The sequence below is a fragment of the Elephantulus edwardii genome, unplaced genomic scaffold (genome assembly GCF_000299155.1).
Source record: "Elephantulus edwardii isolate Elephantulus edwardi_28Jun2011 unplaced genomic scaffold, EleEdw1.0 scaffold00362, whole genome shotgun sequence".
In the NCBI taxonomy this organism is placed as follows: domain Eukaryota; kingdom Metazoa; phylum Chordata; class Mammalia; order Macroscelidea; family Macroscelididae; genus Elephantulus; species Elephantulus edwardii.
In genome coordinates this window covers 1,301,429-1,320,517 of record NW_006400112.1, presented here as the reverse complement: position 1 = coordinate 1,320,517, position 19,089 = coordinate 1,301,429, and the positions used below count along the sequence as shown (strand labels likewise).

At 38.9% G+C, this 19,089-nt stretch overlaps 1 protein-coding gene and 1 pseudogene across 1 annotated transcript in view; one reads left to right on the top strand and one right to left on the bottom strand.

Moving 5' to 3' along the window:
* Positions 1 to 19,089, bottom strand: part of ULK2 (unc-51 like autophagy activating kinase 2) — a 233,569-nt gene that overhangs the window by 205,311 nt on the left and 9,169 nt on the right. Inside the window, exons 6-7 of the mRNA XM_006902052.1 lie at positions 8,032 to 8,205; positions 7,136 to 7,209 (exon numbers count right to left, since the gene is read on the bottom strand). Of these exons, the coding sequence (XP_006902114.1) occupies positions 7,136 to 7,209; positions 8,032 to 8,205 (248 nt within the window). The remainder of the gene's footprint in view (positions 1 to 7,135; positions 7,210 to 8,031; positions 8,206 to 19,089) is intronic.
* On the top strand, positions 14,086 to 15,025 carry LOC102867286 (annotated as a pseudogene).

The window sequence follows — 19,089 nt, the reverse complement described above, 5'->3', positions numbered from 1 at the left end:
TTGTTGATTGCCTTAGAGTTGAACACGACTTATAGAGACCCTATGAACCAAAGGCCTGAAGCCCCTCTCCAACTATTGACATTTATCAAAGTTGATAGAATTTCCAGGGGCATGTTGTTTAGAAAGTGGATGTCACTCCTGCTTCCAAATACCTATCTCTATCTCTATGTCTGTCTTGTCTCTGTCTCTCTGTCTCTCTGTCTCTCTCTCTCTCTCTCTCTCTGTCTCTCTCTCTCTCTATATATATATATATGTTGTTTGTTGTTGTTTAATGCCGTCGAGTCGTAGATGACTCATACATATGTATGTCTTTATCTTTATATATCATTAATAATAAGACCCACCACACCCCATTACATCACCACACCAAAAAAGAAACCAAGAAGGTCCTAAGTGTGGTTTCACCAGGATTTGAAACAGTCTGAAACAACTTAGTCATAGTCAATGAAACAAGGGTAACTTGAACAGTGCACAGCAACCCAGTCTCCTGTGTTCTGGATTTTAACAAGAGTAGGAAACAAGCAGTGATGTCCTGCCTAAAGATTGTGACCAGCCATTGCCACGGCATACCTTCAGAGGTGCAGGCACCTGTGGGTAGCCATTGCTACCTACTTCCGATTTGTATTAAAATCTGATATACAAAGAGATGTGCTCACTGTGAAATGTGTACACTGCCCTTATTTTCACCGGCCACAACTGAACTATTTCAAATAGATTTAAAGTCCTGCGTTAGCTGTTAACTCAAATATACTAAAACTGGGGACTTATCTATAGAATTTACTGGGAAATGTTAAAAGACAACACCCCATTAAAATCCATTCTATAATGCATGTGGACACATAAATTACATAAAAAGTACACACCAACATTTACACTATACAGGTTATATCTGGAGTATAAGAGTGGAAAATAAGATATGGAAGAGATACAGAAGGGACGTCAAATCATATCGAAAATATTTTCTTTCTTAAAGAAAGTATTTAAAAGTCTTAAAAGTATTAAGACAAATAGAACAAAATGCTAATTTTGTCATTTAAGGCCAGGAGGTATGTTTTTTGAAACATCTACTCAATAATGGCTTTTGAAACAGACCATCAGCCCAGGACATGCATTAAAGAGATAAATACCAAATATATTTTACGGTAATGAAATTTTACTGGCCAGGAAGAACATTGTTATTTACTGTCCCTAGTAAGCATCTATTATACTAACTTCCTTTAATGATCAATTCAAAAATTCTTTGTCTACCTTCAAAGTTGAACTAACTTCATACTAAGGAATTACAAATTAATTTTTAAATTATAGGAATTATAATTTAAATTACAGAATTATATAAATTAAACTTACAGAATTTATCTTGTTGTTGTTAGGTGTTGTTCAGTCAAGTAGAATTCATAGTGATCCTGTGAACATGAGATCTGAAACCTGTCCTATCATGTGCTATCCCTTATCATTCCTACACACACTTGAGAAGTCACTGTATCAGTACATCTTATTAACATACAATAAAATCATGAGAAGGCAAAAAAAGTAAAACATAATTTGAACTTTGACTTGTCTCTCTCTCTCTTGATCCTTGTTGTTGTTGTTGTTCTGTGCCGTCAAATAGCTTGCGACTCATAGCGACCCTATGTACAACAGCCCTAAACTCTGCTCTGTCCTGTGCCTATCGCACAGTCTCTGACGCTCCCCTCCAGATTATCCCAGTCACTGAATCAATCCACCTCATAAAGGGCCTTCCCCTCCTGCGCTGTCCCTCCACCCTCCCAAGCATGATGTCCTTCTCCAAGGACCGGTCTCTCCTCACAACATGTCCAAAGTATGTTAGACGGAGCCTCAGAATCCTTGCCTCCGAGGAGCCACCCGGCTTAACCCTTTCCAGGATGAATCTGTTTGTTTTCCTAGGAGTCCATGGTATTCTCAATACTCTTCTCCAGCACCACAGCTCAAAGGCATCAATTCTCCTTCTATCCTCCTTGGTCATTGTCCAACTCTCTGATGCATAACAAGTGATTGCGAAGAACATGGCCTGTATCAGACGCACCTTAGTCTCCAGAGAGACACCACTGCTCTTCAGTACTTTGGAGAGGTCCCTAACAGCTAGAACTGAATAATTTTAGAATCAAAGAATTCCCAAGAAAACAATTAGCAGAATGAAGTATTACAGGCAAATGTTTCATATTAATTCTCAAGTTTCTTATCACATATGGTAATATTTGTATATCCATGAAAGGATAAGGATAAAATCTATGTTTCTACTTAAATGTGATGCTGATGAAAAACACTTCAATGATCTAAAGACTGTCTATAGGTAACATGCAAAAGAAGGGCATAGTAATTAAACAGTCAGCATAAATGGTACATCAAAACTGCTCATCAAATATAGCATGACCATACAATGTTTTTCTTGGTTTTTTAAAAAATTTTATTTATGTGTGTGTGTGTGTAGGTGTACTGTCAAATCAGATCTGACTGGTACTGGAGGAGATAGCCCCTCCTTCTCCAGCAAAGAATCTGGTGGATTCGAACCATGTACCTCTGGGATTGCAGTGCTTCTTGCCACTAGGCCACCAGAGCTCCCTACTTCAATGTTTCTTTTTCCAATTTAATTAAATAGGACATTTCTACCATAATAGTTTTTTAAAAAAACAATAAAAATCCTTCACCAAAGAAGACTTTCAGATGGCTAACAAGCACATAAAGAAATGTTCAAAATCCCTAGCTCTAAGAGAGATGCAAATCAATACAACTATGAGGCATCATCTCACCCCAGTTAGAATAGCAAAATTTAACAGAACAGCAAAATGCTGGCAAGGTGTGGAGAAACTGAAATCCTTTTTCACTGTTGGTGGGAGTGTAAAATGGTGCAACCACTGTGGAAGGCGGTATGGCACTTTCTCAAATAGTTGCAAATAGAGATACCATTTGACCCAGCAATTCTAATATACCCCAAAGAAAACATAACTGCCACCCAAGCAGATATATGCACACCCATATTTATCGTGGCTTTGTTCACAATAGCAAGGAGTTGGAAACATCCTAAGTGCCCATCAACAAACGAATGAATAGAGAAGCTGTAATATATTCACACAATGGAATACTACGCTGCATTGAAAAACAAGGAACTCATGCAATATTATTCAAAATGGGTGGCCCTGGAGGACATTATGCTGAGTGAAATATCTCAGTTACAAAAGGACAAATACTGCATGGTGCCACACTGTTGTAAAACAGGACTGACACTGGGGTTAGGGGGAGACTGAGAAAGATGGTTTCAATAATGTATACTGCATTGAAACTGATGAGGGAGAAAATGGTTAAAAAGGGATATGTGATTGGTTATTTTTGTCAAGACAGGAGTCCAGAGCTAATCCTACATAGTGGAGCAGACCTGGGGGAGGGTTTGTAAAACAATGAAAGAATTTTTCTTTTACTTTTCCAAGAGGGGAATGTACTAGGGAAGAAGGCTGGGAGGGGAGAAATGTGCAACAATGAATCAATGGAAAGCCAAATTCTCTGTAAATTTTCATTGAAATTAATAATAAATTAAAAAAAAGAATGTATATAAAAATAAAAATCAGTGGGCAAAATTATTTAATTTTCCAGTCCATAAGAGGAAGCTTGACAAAGCAAACTTTTTTGGTATGGGTTGGGATTTTTCCTATTTTAAATAAATTTTTTATTTTATACTAGTTTATTACAAAGTTCGTATACATTGTTTTTCACATCAGATCCTTCCCATTTCTTTACGCCCCCTCCCTCCCTCCATCAAACTGTGTGACACTAGGATTACCTCCACCCTCCCCTCCTTGGATCCTCATACTCACTCTACTATAGTAGTAGTATACAGGATTTGTCCTTATGGGACTGATTTAGTTCACTCAGCAAAATGTTCTTCAGTCCCTCCCAAGTTAGGTAGTGATTTCCAAAATCATTGCTCCTGTATGTTGTGTGGTATTCCATCATATGAATGTACCATAATTTCTCAATCCATTCAATTGTGGTTGGACATTTCGGCTGTTTCCATGTTCTTGTGATGGTAAATAACACTGATATGAACACTGGTGTACAAATCTCGATTTGTGCCTCAGTTCTCATTTTCTCAAGGTATTATCCAAGCAGTAGAATAACTGGGTCATATGGAGTTTCCATATTCAGCTTTATAAGGAAATGCCAAACTGCTTTCCAGAGGGGTTGTACCACTTTACAATCCCACCAACAGTGTATAAGAATTCCTATCTCTCCACATCCTCTCCATCACTTATTATTTGCTGTCCTGTTAAACTTTGCCACTGCTACTGGAGTGAGATGGCCTCTCATTGTGGTTTTGATTTGCATCTCTCATTTCTTCATGTATCTGTTGACCATCTGAATATCTTCCTCTGTGAAAAGTCTTTCCATGGCTTTAAAGCAAAGTTTTATGCTGAAATGTGCAAAGGGCTGGAATTGAGGGAGGGCAGGAACTTGCTTATCATTTTTCAAGCTGAAAGAACTAAAAAAAAAATATCAAGCCTTCAGTTGCAAAATTGAAGGATGCCATGGGCAAAATCCAGGAAGCATCAAAAGAAGATGGAAGGTTACAGAGAGTAACTGTACCAAAAAAGAACTGGCTGACCTAGAACCAATTCAGAAAGTAGCATATGAAAAAGAACCAAGAGTGATGAAGGAAGAATTCAAGCTATATTAAAGGAATTAGTAAAAAATAAGGCCCCAGGCATTTATGGAATACCAGCTGACATTCTTCAACAAAGACATAAAGCTCAAGACATGCTCACTAAGCTATGCCAGAAAATATGGAGAGCAGCAACCTGGTCAACTGAATGGAAGTGATCAGTATTTATTCCCATTCTGAAAAAAATGTGATCCAAAAGAATGTGTAAATTACCCAACAGTATCATTAATATATCACATGTAGATAAAATATCTTGCTGAAGGTTAACCAAAAATGGCTAGAGAATTGCCAGAAATTCAGGGAATGTTTAGAAGAGAACATGGGATGGGATATCACAGCTGATGTCAGATGATCTTGGATAAAAGCAGAAAATACCACATGAATGTCTATTTGTGTTTTATAGACCACACAAAGGCATTTGATAGTACGGATCATAATAAATTATAGCTAACACTGAGAAAAATGGGAATCCCAGAACACTTAATTTGTGCTCATGCAAAAACTATACCTAAACTAAGAAAGAATACTCCAGAACTTCAACAAGAAAAATGTAAACAATCCAGTCACGAAATGGGCACAGGATATACACAGCACTACACCAAAGAGCACATTCAGATGGCAAATAGATACATGAAGAAATGTTCAAAATCTCTAGCTAGCCAAGAAATGAAAATCTAAATATGCAATATTATCTCAATCCAGGAACAATAGCAAAGTTCAACACAGCAGCAAATAACAAATACTAGCGAGATTATGGAGAGATTAGAACCCTTATTCAGTGCTTGGTAGGAATGTAAAATGGTGCAACCACTATGGAAAGTGGTTGGGCAAAATGTCTCAGAAAGTTGGAAATAGAAATACCATTTGATCCAGCAATTCCACTGCTAGGAATATACCTTAAGAAACAAGAGCCACAACTCAAACAGATATGTGCACACCCATGTTTACTGCTGTATTATTCACAATAGCAAAGAGGTAGATGCAACCCAAGTGCCCATCAATAAGCAAATGGATAGAAAATCTATGGTACATCCACACAATCGAGTATTTCACAGCAATGAAAAATGATGTTGCTGTTGTCGTTATGTGCGATCAAGTCACCTGTGACTCATAGTGACCCTATGTACAACAGCCCTAAACTCTGTCCTATTCTGTGCCAATCTCACCATCTCTGACACACCTATCCCCATTACCCTAGTCACTGAATCAATCCATCTCATCAAGGGTCTTCCTCTATATAAATAAAACCTCATCTTCATTGTTGTTGTTGTTATGTGCCGTTGAGTTGCCTGCAACTCATAGCAACCCTATGTTTAAGAACTCTAAACGCTGCTCTGTCCTGTGCCAATCACACTATCTCTGACACACCCTCCCCAATCATCCCAGTCACTGAATCAATTCACCTCATAGAGGGTCTTCCCCTCCTGCACTGTCCCTCCACTCTACCAAGCATGATGTCCCTCTCCAAGGACTGGACCCTCCTTACAACATGTCCAAACTATGTCAGACAAAGCCTCAGATCCTTGCCTCCAAGGAGCCGCCCAGTTTAACCCTCTCCAGGATGAATCTGTTTGTTTCCTTAGCAGTCCATGATACACTCAACACTCTTCTCAGCACCACAGCTCAAGGGCATCAATTCTCCTTTTATCCACCCTAATCATTGTCCAACTCTCTGACATGTAACAAGTGATTGTAAAGACCAGGGCCTGTATCAAACACACCTTAGTCTCCAGAGTGACACCACTGCTCTTCAGTTTTTTGGAGAGGTCCCTAACAGCAGACTTTCCCATCACAATATGTCTTTTAATTTCCTGGCTGCTGGTGCCAAGAGTGTTGACTGTGGAGCCAAGCAAACTGAAGCTGTGAACAATCTCAATGTCTTCACTATCCATCCTGATGCAGCCAATTGGTCCAGTGGTGAGAATCTTTGTCTTCTTGATAGTGAGCCTCAATCCTATTGAAGGCTGCAGTCCTTGACCCTCTGCAGCAAGTGCTTCAGGTCCTCCTGAGTTTCAGCAAGCAGGGTTGTGTCATCTGCATAACACAGACTGTTGATAGATCTCCCACCAGTCCTGATGCCACACTTCTCCTCATACAGCCCAGCCTCCCAGATAATCTGTTCTGCATACAGGTTGAAAAGGTATGGAGATAGGACACATTCCTGGCGTACACCCTTCCCAATTTTGAACCATGCAGTGTTCCCTTGCTCTGTTCTGATGACTGCCTCTTGGTCCAAGTATAGGTTTCGCATTAGCACGATCAAGTGTTCTGGGATTCCCATTCTTCTCAGAGTCAGCCACAGTTTATAATGATCCACACAGTCAAACACCTTTTCATAATCAATGAAACACAGATAGACACTCCTCTGGTATTCCCTGCTTTCATCTAAGATCCATTAACACTTATATTTCAATGCTTCTAACGTTATGCTGTAAAAACACAAATATGCAAATATTCACTCACCATGTACATTGGTGATCCACATAGTGTTGCTGCCATCATATTACTATGCAAGTAACGAGCAAATCCAAAATCCGCTATTTAAAAAAAAATAAAAGGTGGGGGAGGGGTGGGCAGGGAGAGAAATGCAACAATGAATGAATGGAAATCCAACACCTATGTAAACTTTCATTAAAATTAATAAAATTTTTTAAAAAGAAAAAAATAAAAGGTAGAGAGAACGTATGGTATCTTTACTCACATTTAATAGATTACATAATTTTTTAAGATATAGGAAAGTACAAAATAAATCTTTTTCTAGCAATAAATGTAAAGCTGGTGTTTTTTGGTGTGTTTTTTTTATTGTGTGAGTGTACCGTCAAATTGGATCTGACTGGTACAGGAGGAGATTGTCCCTCCTTCCCCGGCAGAGCATCTGGTGGATTTGAACCGTGAGCCTTTTGGATTGTAGTTGCAGCTCCTTGCCACTAGGCCACCAGAGCTCCCCGTAAAGCTGTTATTTAAAAGAAAAAATTCTAACACTACTACCTGTTTCAAATAATGAAGACATACAAGAATACTAAAATAGCACCAAGTAGGATGACTACACCAGATGATCTTTTAGATCCTGTATCATGTTAAAATCTCATGAGCTATGTTGAATCAGGGTTATCAAAGCTGTTAGCAAACAGATGACATTATCCTCCTTTTCAGAAGCAGGCTTTGTAGCTGAGATTAATTTTACGAACTACTTTGGCCATGAAAGTTTAAATATATACTGCCTTACAAATTAAACATACCTCAGTGAGCCAAGAAAATGTCAAAATTGCATCAATACACCATATCATTCTAAGAAAGCTGAATTAAAATTATCCAAAAATAACGATTCTCAGAAATTTGAAACTGTACATAGCACTTACCTATTTTAATGCGGATACCGCTAACACTTGACTTTCTATGACTAGCGTAGGACAACAAGATGTTCTGGGGTTTAAGGTCCCTGTGGATTATCCCTTTGCTGTGCAAGATTCTCATTGCAGCTGCAATCTGATGTAGAAACACTCTGATGGTATCTTCACTGAGAGTGCCTTTAGCTGGGAGAAAAACAAGCATGTCACACTGAAATGCTTAACACCAAATACCACCTGTATAGACCATCAACAGAACTGATACAGGAATTGGGATTTACATTTACATTAGGTTTTCTTAGTTTTTAGTTATTAATCATTATTACTTTAATAATTTACATCTATGAATACATATCAGGTTTCTCAACATTCTTTTTTTTTCTTTAAATTTATTATTAATTTCAATGAAAATTTACAGAGAATATGGCTTTCCATTCATTTATTGTTGCACTTTTCTCCCCTCCCAACCTCTTGGAAAAGTAAAATTCTTTCACTGTTTTACAAACCCTCCCCCAGGTCCACTCTACTGTGCAGGATTAGCTCTGGACTCCTGTCATGACAAAAATACCTAATCACATATCTCTTTTAAACCATTTTCTCCCTTATCTGTTTCAATGCAGTATACATTATTGAAACCATCTTTCTCAGTCTTCCCCCAACCCCGATGTCAGTCCTGTTTTACAACAGTGGCACCATGCAGTATTTGTCCTTTTATGACTGAGACTTATACTCAGCATAATGTCCTCCAGGGTCACCATTTTGAACAATATTGCATGAGTTCCTTGTTTTTCAATGCAGCGTAGTATTTCATTGTGTGACTATACCATAGCTTCTCTATCCATTCATTTGTTGATGGGCACTTAGGCTGTTTCCAACTCCTTGCCATTGTGAACAAAGCTGTGATGAACATGGATGTGCATATATCTGTTTGGATGTCAGTTATGGTCTCTTTGGGGTATATTCCTAGTAGTGGAACTGCTGGGTCAAATGGTATCTCTATTTGCAACTATTTGAGAAAGCACCATACCACTTTCCACAGTGGTTGCAACCATCTTACACTCCCACCAACAGTGAAAAAGGGTTCCAGTTTCTCCACAACCTCGCCAGCATATGTTGCTTGCCAGAAAGGGCATACTTACATTTTCACTAGTGTTAAGTTTTGGGTTTTTACCCCCTCCTTTTTTTTCTGTTGGGAATGAAATTATTCCATATGGAACTGGAATGAGTGTCTCCTCCACAAAGGAAAAGAAATCCCTCTTCATCTTAGCCAAATATCTAGATAAATGTCCACACGTAACTAACCCTCACATGAGTACAACTTAACAAGAGGTAAAATCCTTAAGTGAAGAGATCTGAGCATGACTGTCCTTGGTCTGGTAGTGGACAATCATGTCAAGGACTCATACATTCTCTTCACTTCTGTCTCATCACTTGTCTCTATTTTTCACTGTGATTAGAGTAAAAGTTTACCAAGCATAATGGGGTTTTTCCTATCATTCATGAATAGTTTCATAACCTCAATTACAAAACACTCGGGGTCTGATCATTCATTCGTTCCATACTGTTTCTTTCACCAAAGTTGTTATTGTTGTTGTTGTGTACCAGAGAGTTGGAAGTGACCCATAGCTGACCCTCCAGTAGGTTTTCAGAGGCCTTTAATCGCACAAAGGAGACTGCCTATCCTTCTCCCTTAGAGCAGCTGGTGGCCTCAAACTGCATGCCTTTGGGATTGCAGTGCAGCTCCTTGCCACTAGGCCACCAGAGCTCCTAAATAATTAATTCTATTATTAATTTTCTAGTCCCATCCTTTTCCTTCCTGATAAGCATTCTAGGATGATTGTTGCTGTGCATAACCCTTTCTGTAGCTTCTTTTAACAGTAGTTTCATACATTATTTGTCTTCTGGTGAATTACTTATTTCATTCAACATAATTTCGTCTAGATTCATCCATGTTATGCAGTGCTTCACAAACTCTTGATTGCTTTTCAGTGATGCATAGTAGTACTCCATTATGGAGCACAGCTCTCCACCCTTTCGTTCACTCCTGGGCACTTGGGTTGCTTTCTTCTTGCTACTGCGAATAATGTTGTAACAAATACAGGGGTGCATATATCGGTTCCCATCACTTTTCATGACCAAAAACACCTTTAACAAGAAACATCTTAACCTGATTGTACTTCTGTAAAGTGGAGAATGATGGATACAGAAAGTAATTACAGAAGGTTCAGTAATTAATATAACAATGATTGGTTAACAGTTTAGATTGTAGTTATGTGGCCTTTATTCAAATTTCTTCCACTTAGGTGTGTCTCTGAGTCCAATTCTACCTCTACAGAGAACAAGTAATAGACTAATTACATGAGACTGCTTTGTCAATTAGATAACAAATCTAATGATCATTTAGAAAAGAGCCTGGTTCATAGAAAGTATTTAAATGGTTAAATGTAGTTAAGTATAGAAATAGAAACTTTTTTTTACCCACCCCGAAACACTTTATTAAAATGGGTCTAAATGTCATGATTGAGTTTCTTGGATCTCTATTATTGTTAATTGTCATTGAAACTGGATATCAAATTTTAGCTTCTGTTCCACTGAAAGCAATTTGCAAGTCATTAAAATTAACTTTCCTAGGAGCTCTGGTGGCCTAGTGGCAAGAAGCTGTACTGCAATCCCAGAGGTGTGAGGTTCAAATCCACCAGATGCTTTCCTGGAGAAGGAGGGACAGTCTCCTCCTGTACCAGTCAGATCAGATTTTTGACAGAACACACACACGCACAAAAAATAATAAAATAAAAATTAACTTTCCTCCAGTAATACATATTTACTTTTAAATTTAATAGCTGTAATAAAGGAAAACATCTGAAGAACATTACAAAATGTACTTATTTTCCATTGATAAGACATTTGTGTTTTTTAAATGTGTATTTATCACTATAATTCTGAAGCAATTTTTTAAATAAACCCAGTTGCTGGAAGACGGCATTTTATTGAAATATTTTAATAAGTGGTATATCTGTAATTTCAAATTTAAGACTTACTTTTACCAGTTACACACAATAGAATGTCTTCTCTAAAGTCTGAGAACTGAAGCACTTATGAGCTTGTACAGATATTCATTTTTCAAACAGTATGAGCATGCTGAATATAAAAATGTGCAACCTCAATGGGGGGGTAGGTGGGAGAAATTGGAAGAATCTTGTCTGAAAAGCAATGTATTCAAATTTTGTAAATAAACTAGTATAATTAAAAATTAAATAAAAACTAAAAAGGAAAAAAAGCACACCCCAACAATTATAAGTTTACGTTTTGCTTTGGTCAAAATTGGTATGTTATTTGTGAGAGTGCTTATACTATACTAATATTGTTTCTTGTAACATTTCATGGTCTCCAGTCTGTAAAAGAAGCACAATTCTATTGTTTTGTCTTACAGTCACTAAATCATTACTTCTGGAAATGAAAAAAAAATTAGAACTAGATAGACCTTCTAAACTAATACTCTCCAACAGAAATATAATGCAAGCTACATACATAACTTTTCTATGAAGTGTTAAAAATCCAGTGTGTATCTTACCAACACATCTCAATTGGAACTTTTCACAAATCAAATGTTCAATAGCCAGCTGCCTGTGGTAGGTGACTGCCATAGTAAACAGTGTAGCTCTGGGTAATTCCTTGACAATCAGAATTTCTTTTATATGTTCTAAAAAGTATTTTCAAATTCCCAAGTAAAGTCCTTAAGGAATGTCACACAGAAGGATCGAAAAGGTTTATAATTTAACTAGAATCAAAGCCAAAAGAGATAGAAACCCTGTAACTGCAACAGTGCTTGCTTGCCTGACTCTAATAGTCAAGCTCTTCATCTCTCAATATTCAATCCTCACAATATTAAAAAATAAAATCCCAAACCCACTGCCACCTCATCAGTTCTAAGTAGTAGAACTTTCCAAGGCTGTAAATCTTTACGGGAGGAGACTATCCATCTAGTTCCTGTGGAGCTACTAGCAGATTTGAACTGTGATTCTTATAGTTAGCAGAGCAACAAACAGGACATTTATTTCATCACTGTTACCTAAATTAATAAATGTTGTTATTGATTTTAGGTGCCACTAAGTCGATTCCAATCCATAGCAGCCCTACAAACAACAGACTGAAATTTGCCCCATGCTGGACTATCCTTACAATCTCAGCTGTGCTCAAGCCCATTTTTTGCAATCATAGTGTTGAAGGTCTTCCTCTCCCTCGCTGACCCTCTATTCTTCCAATCATGGTATCTTTTTCCAAGTCTCACAATCTTTGCTCCTCAGGGAGCACTCTGACTGCAATTCTTTTAGGAAAGATTTGCTTGTTCCTTCAGCATGGTATTTTTTATCAACATCACAATTTAAGAATTAATCTTCCTTATTCACTGCACTTCAATTTGTGAAAAAATCTAATAAGCTAATAAAAGACTGAGATGACAAAGTGCTACTCAATCTGACTCTGGTAGACACCAACAATCTCAAGTACATCCTTTCATCTGGAACACCAAGAATCTCAGGAACCCAAGACACAGAGGCTGACACACACTTTCATGAAAGGAGAAGCAAAATACTGAAAAAGCAGGTAAATATGATGGCAGGAAGCTTGATTGTTGTTGACCCAATTAACTTTATGTACTAGGAAGAGTCTTTACCTCTTTTTCTAATTACTTTTCCTTATTATTTTCCACTTACATGTTCTATAAAAATATGAAATTCATTTCATATTTAAATTTCATTTAAAAATCACTCCTAACACAAATAACAAAATATTAAAAATTACTGGCTTTAGACACTTTCTTCTAACAATTATTAATGTAAGTAAAACCAAAGTATCTTTGTACATATACAGACTATAAAATGTTATTTGAAATATAACTTCTAAAATAGTAATAAAATATTAAAAATAGTTAGCTCTGGATATTGCTTTTAATATTCATTAATGTTAAGTAAAGCCAAAGTATGTTCAAATTGTATCCTATTTTTCCACTTAATATTATAGCAAGTATTTTCTCATCTTTACTCATTCATTGCCATCATGGGAACCAACTCATAGCTGACCATCCATTGTATTTCAAAGGCTTTAAGGACCTATCACTCTCCCAAGCAGGTTTTGGCAGATTTGAAGTGTCCAAAAGACTCAGAATTAACACCTTCACTCCCCACAGTTACTTCCTCCCAACTATTCAAATTTTCCAAAATTATAATGGCTACATATAGTTCTATCATTTTAATAAATATTCCTGTACTGTCCCACAGACACTGATACTAAAACTACAATGAGCAGCTGTGATTCTTAGAGTTTTTCTTTATCCAATTAAGAAATATTAACATTAAAATTCCTGTCACATATTGACATATTCCTTTCTACCAGTAGTGAATTATAACACCAGTATCAATTAATTACTATTACATATTTATCTTTAGAAATCACTAAATTGATGAATTTATAAAAAGGAATCTAAGTTAAACAAAATACAAAATCAGTAACACAAAGGCTTACAGGACATTTCAATTGTATTTACAACTTGTTGCTGAATGGTTTGGAGTTTTTAAATTGGGGTATACAGGTATTCACAACATTTTCTTTAAGACCTTCCCTTCTCTCTGAAAAAGAAAAAAAAATCTATGCCTGCTCAACGCAATCTTGTAAAAAGCCCCCCAGGCTGTCTATGGCTGCGCACCTTTACAGAGGCAGACTGCCACGTCTTTTGCTTCCAGCAAAGCTACATGGTGCATCCAAATCATCATTCCTTCTTTTAGCACAAAAAAGCCTAATCAATAAATCACCCAAGTTCCTTAGTGTTCTTTTTATAAACCTTACATGATTTTAAGGTCTTGAATTTTTTTAATTATTATTTTGTGTGTGTGTATGTGTAGCATTAAATCAAATCTGACTAGTACAAGAAGAAATTGTCGAGTTCGATCGGTAGGGGGAACGGAGAGCGGACCCCTGAGAGCCCTGAGCAGCCCCACCGCCACCGCCGGCCTAGTTACCATCATACCCCGGGAGCTGCCACAGCTGGCCCCAGTCACCATCACCGCAACCATGAGCAGAGAGGCCGAGACACAGCAGCCGCCCGCCGCCCCCCCCCCCCCCAGCGCTGCCAACACCAAGCCCAGCACCACGGGCAGCGGCGCAGGGAGCGGTGGCCTGGGCGGCCTCACATCGGCGGCGCCTGCTGGCGGGGACAAAAAGGTCATCACAACGAAGGTTTTGGGAACAGTAAAATGGTTCAATGTAAGGAACGGATATGGTTTCATCAACAGGAATGCCACTAAGGAAGATGTACTTGTACACCAGACTGCCATAAAGAAGAATAACCCCAGGAAGTACCTTCGCAGTGTCGGAGATGGAGAGACTGTAGAGTTAGATGTTGTTGGAGAAAAGGGTGCGGAGGCAGCAAATGTTACAGGTCCTGGTGGTGTTCCAGTGCAAAGCAGTAAATATGCAGCAGACCGTAACCATTATAGACGTTATCCACATCGTAGGGGTCCTCCACGTAATTACCAGCAGAATTACCAGAATAGTGAGAGTGGGGAGAAGAATGAGGGATCGGAGAGTGCTCCCGAAGGCCAGGCCCAACAACGCCGGCCCTACCTTACTACATGCGGAGACCCTATGGGCGTCGACCACAGTATTCCAACCGTCTTGTGCAGGGAGAAGTGATGGAGGGTGCTGACAACCAGGGTGCAGGAGAATAAGGTAGACCAGTGAGGCAGAATATGTATCGGGGTTTTAGACCACGATTTTGCAGGGGCCCTCCTCGCCAAAGACAGCCTAGAGAGGACGGCAATGAAGAAGATAAGGAAAATCAAGATGAGACCCAAGGTCAGCAGCCACCTCAACGTCGGTACCGTCGAACTTCAATTACCGACGCAGACGCCCAGAAAACCCTAAACCACAAGATGGCAAAGAGACAAAAGCAGCCGACCCACCAGCTAAGAATTCGTCCGCTCCCAACGCTGAGCAGGGCGGGGCTGAGTAAATGCCGGCTTACCATCTCTACCATCATCCGGTTTAGTCATCCAACAAGAAGAAATGAATGAAATTCCAGCAATAAGAAATGAACAAAAGATTGGAGCTGAAGACCTTAAGTGCTTGCTTTTTGCCCGTTGACCAGATAACTAGAACTATCTGCATTATCTATGCAGCATGGGGTTTTTATTATTTTTACCTAAAGATGTCTCTTTTTGGTAATGACAAACGTGTTTTTTTAAAAGCCTGGTTTTTCTCAATACATCTTTAAAGGTTTTAAAATTGTTTCATATCTGGTCAAGTTGAGATTTTTAAGAACCTCATTTTTAATTTGTAATAAAAGTTTACAACTTGATTTTTTCAAAAAAAGTCAACAAAACTGCAAGCACCTGTTAATAAAGGTTTTAAATAATAATTAAAAAAAAAAAAGAAATTGTCCCTCCTTCTCCATCAGAGCATCTGGTGGATTTGAACAGTGGATCTCTAGGACTGTAGTGAAGCTTCTTGCCACTAGCCACGAGAGCTTCCTAAGGTCTTAAATTTTTTAAATAACTCATTTTTAAACTGCATAGTCTGAATGCTAGGTGAATTTTTTTTTCATTATTTTTGAGGGAGCTCTGGTGGCCTAGTGGCAAGACACTGCACTCAATCCCAGAGGTACGCAGTTCAAATCCACCAGATGCTCTGCTGGAGAAGGAGGGGGCAATCTCCTCCCGTACTAGTCAGATCTGATTTGACAGTACACGTAAAAATAATACAATAAAAATTTAAAAAAATTTTTTTTAAAAAAGAATTTTCAGTGGCCAGGAAATAAAAAGACAAATTTCATTATGAAAGTCTGCTGTCAGAGACCTCTCCAAAGTACTGAAGAGCAACAATATAAGTCTGGAGACTAAGGTGCACCTGTACAATGACTAGGGATGACAGAAGAATTGATGCCTTTGAGCTGTGGTGCTGAAGAAGAGTACTGAATATATCATGGACTGCTAGGAGAACAGACAAGTTCATCCTAGAGAGGTAAGACAAGGATGCTCCTTGGAGGCCAAGATTCTAATGTTTTGTTTGACATAGTTTGGCCATGCTGCAAGGCAGGACCAGTCACTGCAGAAAGATGTCATGCTTGGGAGGGTGAAGGGACAGCACAAGAGAAAAAGACCTCCATGAGATAGATTGATTCAGTGACTGGGGTGACAGGTAGATGTGTCACATGCAATGAGACTGGCAGAGGATAGAGCAGGTTTTAGGGCTGTTGTACATTGAGTGGTAGGCAATTAGATGGCACATAACAACAACAACAATGTGAAGTTAAAAATGCAAATAGAACTCTGCTTGTTTAATGTACAAAACAGTATGAATAAGGGAGCTCTGGTGGCCTACTGGCAAGAAGCTGCACTGCAATCCCAGAGGTACGTAGTTTTAATCCACCCAATGCTTTGCTAGAGAAGGAGGGGTAATCTCCTCCTGTACCAGCCAGATCCGATTTGATGGTACACATTCACAAAAAAAAACTTTAAAAAAAAAAGTATGAATAGAACCAAACATGAATTAAACACAAATATAGAATGCTTCATGAATTTGTGTGTCATCCTTGTGCAAAGGTGATGCTAATCTTCTCTGTATTGTTCCAATTTTAGTATATGTGCTGCCAAATCGAGCACTGCTAGGTGAAATTGAAGTTGTACTAAGAAACATAAACGCAGGTTATACGCATAGATTTCAACTGATGGTATGCATAGGAATCAGATCAATTACACCTGCAGAAAAAAAAACCTCTGGAGAAGCTCATTATCAGCTGTGAAAATAAGGCCAGGAACTAACAGTGGAACAGACCACCAACTACTCATACGCAAGTTCAAGTTGAAGCTGAGGAAAATTAAACCAAATCCACGGCAACCAAAATATGACTTTGAGTTCATCCCACCTGAATTTCAGAACCATCTCAGGAACAGGTTTGAGGCCTCGAACACTAATGAGCAAAGACCAGATGAGTTGTGGGAGGATGTCAAATGTATCATCCAGGAAGAGTGCAAAAGGTCATTACAAAGACAGAAGAGGGGGGAAAAGACCAAAATGGATGTCAGAAGAAACTGAAGAATTGCACTGGAGCGCAGAGAAGCCAAAGCACAAGGAAGAATTCAAGATACGAAAGAGCTGAACAGAAGATTCCAAAGGGAAGCACAGGATGACAAAGCAACATATTACAATGAAATGTTCAAGGAGCCAGAGTCAGAAAATCAAAAGGGCCAAAATCGCTCAACATTTCTTAAGCTCAAGGAACTGAAGAACAAATTTAAATCCCGAGTTGCTATAATCAAGGATGCTTTAGGCAGAATATTAAATGATCCAGGAAGTATTAAAAGAAGATCGAAAGAATATACTGAGTCAGTGTATCAAAAGGAACTGACACACCCAGAAGAATTTCATGAAATAACATATGAGCAAGAGCCTATACAATGATGAAGGAAGAAGTTCAAGCTGCTTTGAAGGAAACAGCAAAAAATAAGGCCCCAGGAATAGATGGTATACCAACTGATGTATTTCAGCTAATGGATGCTGCTCTGGATGTGCTCACCAAGTTGTGCAAAGAAATCTGGAGAACAACCATTTGGCCAACTGACTCGAAGAGATCTATATTTTTCCCATCCCAAAGAAGGGTGACCCAACAGAGTATGGAAACTATAGAACAATCTCATTGATTTCACATGCAAGCAAGATTCAACTGAAGATTATCCAAAAACGACTGCAACAGCACATCGGCAGAGAACTGCCTGAAGTCCACGCTGGATTTAGAAGGGGTCGTGGTACTAGGGATATTGTAGCTGATGTTAGATGGATCTTGGTTGAAAGCAGGGACTACCAGAAGAATGTCTGTGTTTCATTGATCATGCAAAGGCATTTGACTGTGTGGATCACAACAAACTTTGCCTGACTCTGAGAAGAATGGGAATCCCAGAACACTTGATCGTTCTAATGAGAAGCCTATACTTGGACCAAGAGGTAGTTGTCAGAACAGAGCAAGGAAACACTACATGGTTCAAAACGGGGAAAGGCGTATGCCAGGGATGTGTTCTATCTCCATATCTTTTCAACCTGTATGCAGAACAGATTGTCCAGGAGCCTGGGCTCTATGACAAGAAGTGTGGCGTCAGGATTGGTGGAAGATCTATTAACAATCTGCCTTATGCAGATGACATGACCCTGCTTGCTGAAACTCAGGAGGACCTGAAGCGCTTGCTGCAGAGGGTCAAGGACTGCAGCCTTCAGTATGGATTGAAGCTCAATGTCAAGAAGACAAAGATTCTCACTTCTGGACCAATTGGCAGCATCAGGATGGATGGTGAAGAGATTAAGATTGTTAACATCTTTAGTTTGCTTGGCTCTATGGTCAACAAAATTGGCACTAGTAGCCAGGAAATAAAAAAACATATTGCGATGGGAAAGTGTGCTGTTAGGGACCTCTCCAGGGTACTGATGAGAAATGGTGTCACTCTGGAGACTAAGGTGCATCTGATACAGGCTATGGTCTTTGCAATCACTTGTTATGCATCAGAGAGTTGGACAATGATTAGGGAGGACAGAAAGAGAATTGATGCCTTTGAGCTGTGGTGCTGGAGAACAGTATTAAATGTACCATGGACTGCCAAGAAAACAAACAGATTCATCCTGGAGAGGGTTAAACCAGGCTACTCCTTGGAAGTAAGGATTCTGGGGCTTCGTGTGACATATTTTGGACATGTTGTAAGGAGGGAGAGGTCCTTGGAGAGGGAGGGACATCATGCTTGGAAGGGTGGAGGGACGGCACAGGAGGGGAAGACCCTCTATGAGGTAGATTGATTTAGTGACTGGGGTAATCGGGATGGGTGTGTCAGAGGCAGTGTGATTGGCACAGGATAGAGCAGGGTTTAGTGCTGCTGTACATAGGTTCACGATTGCAAGCGACTCAATGGCACATAACAACAACATATACCATCTGTGTACATACGTATTGCGCTTTCACCAAAAGAAAGATTGGTATATTAACCAACCTTTGATATATGTAAGATTGATATATTAACCCTTTATTTATATATTTAT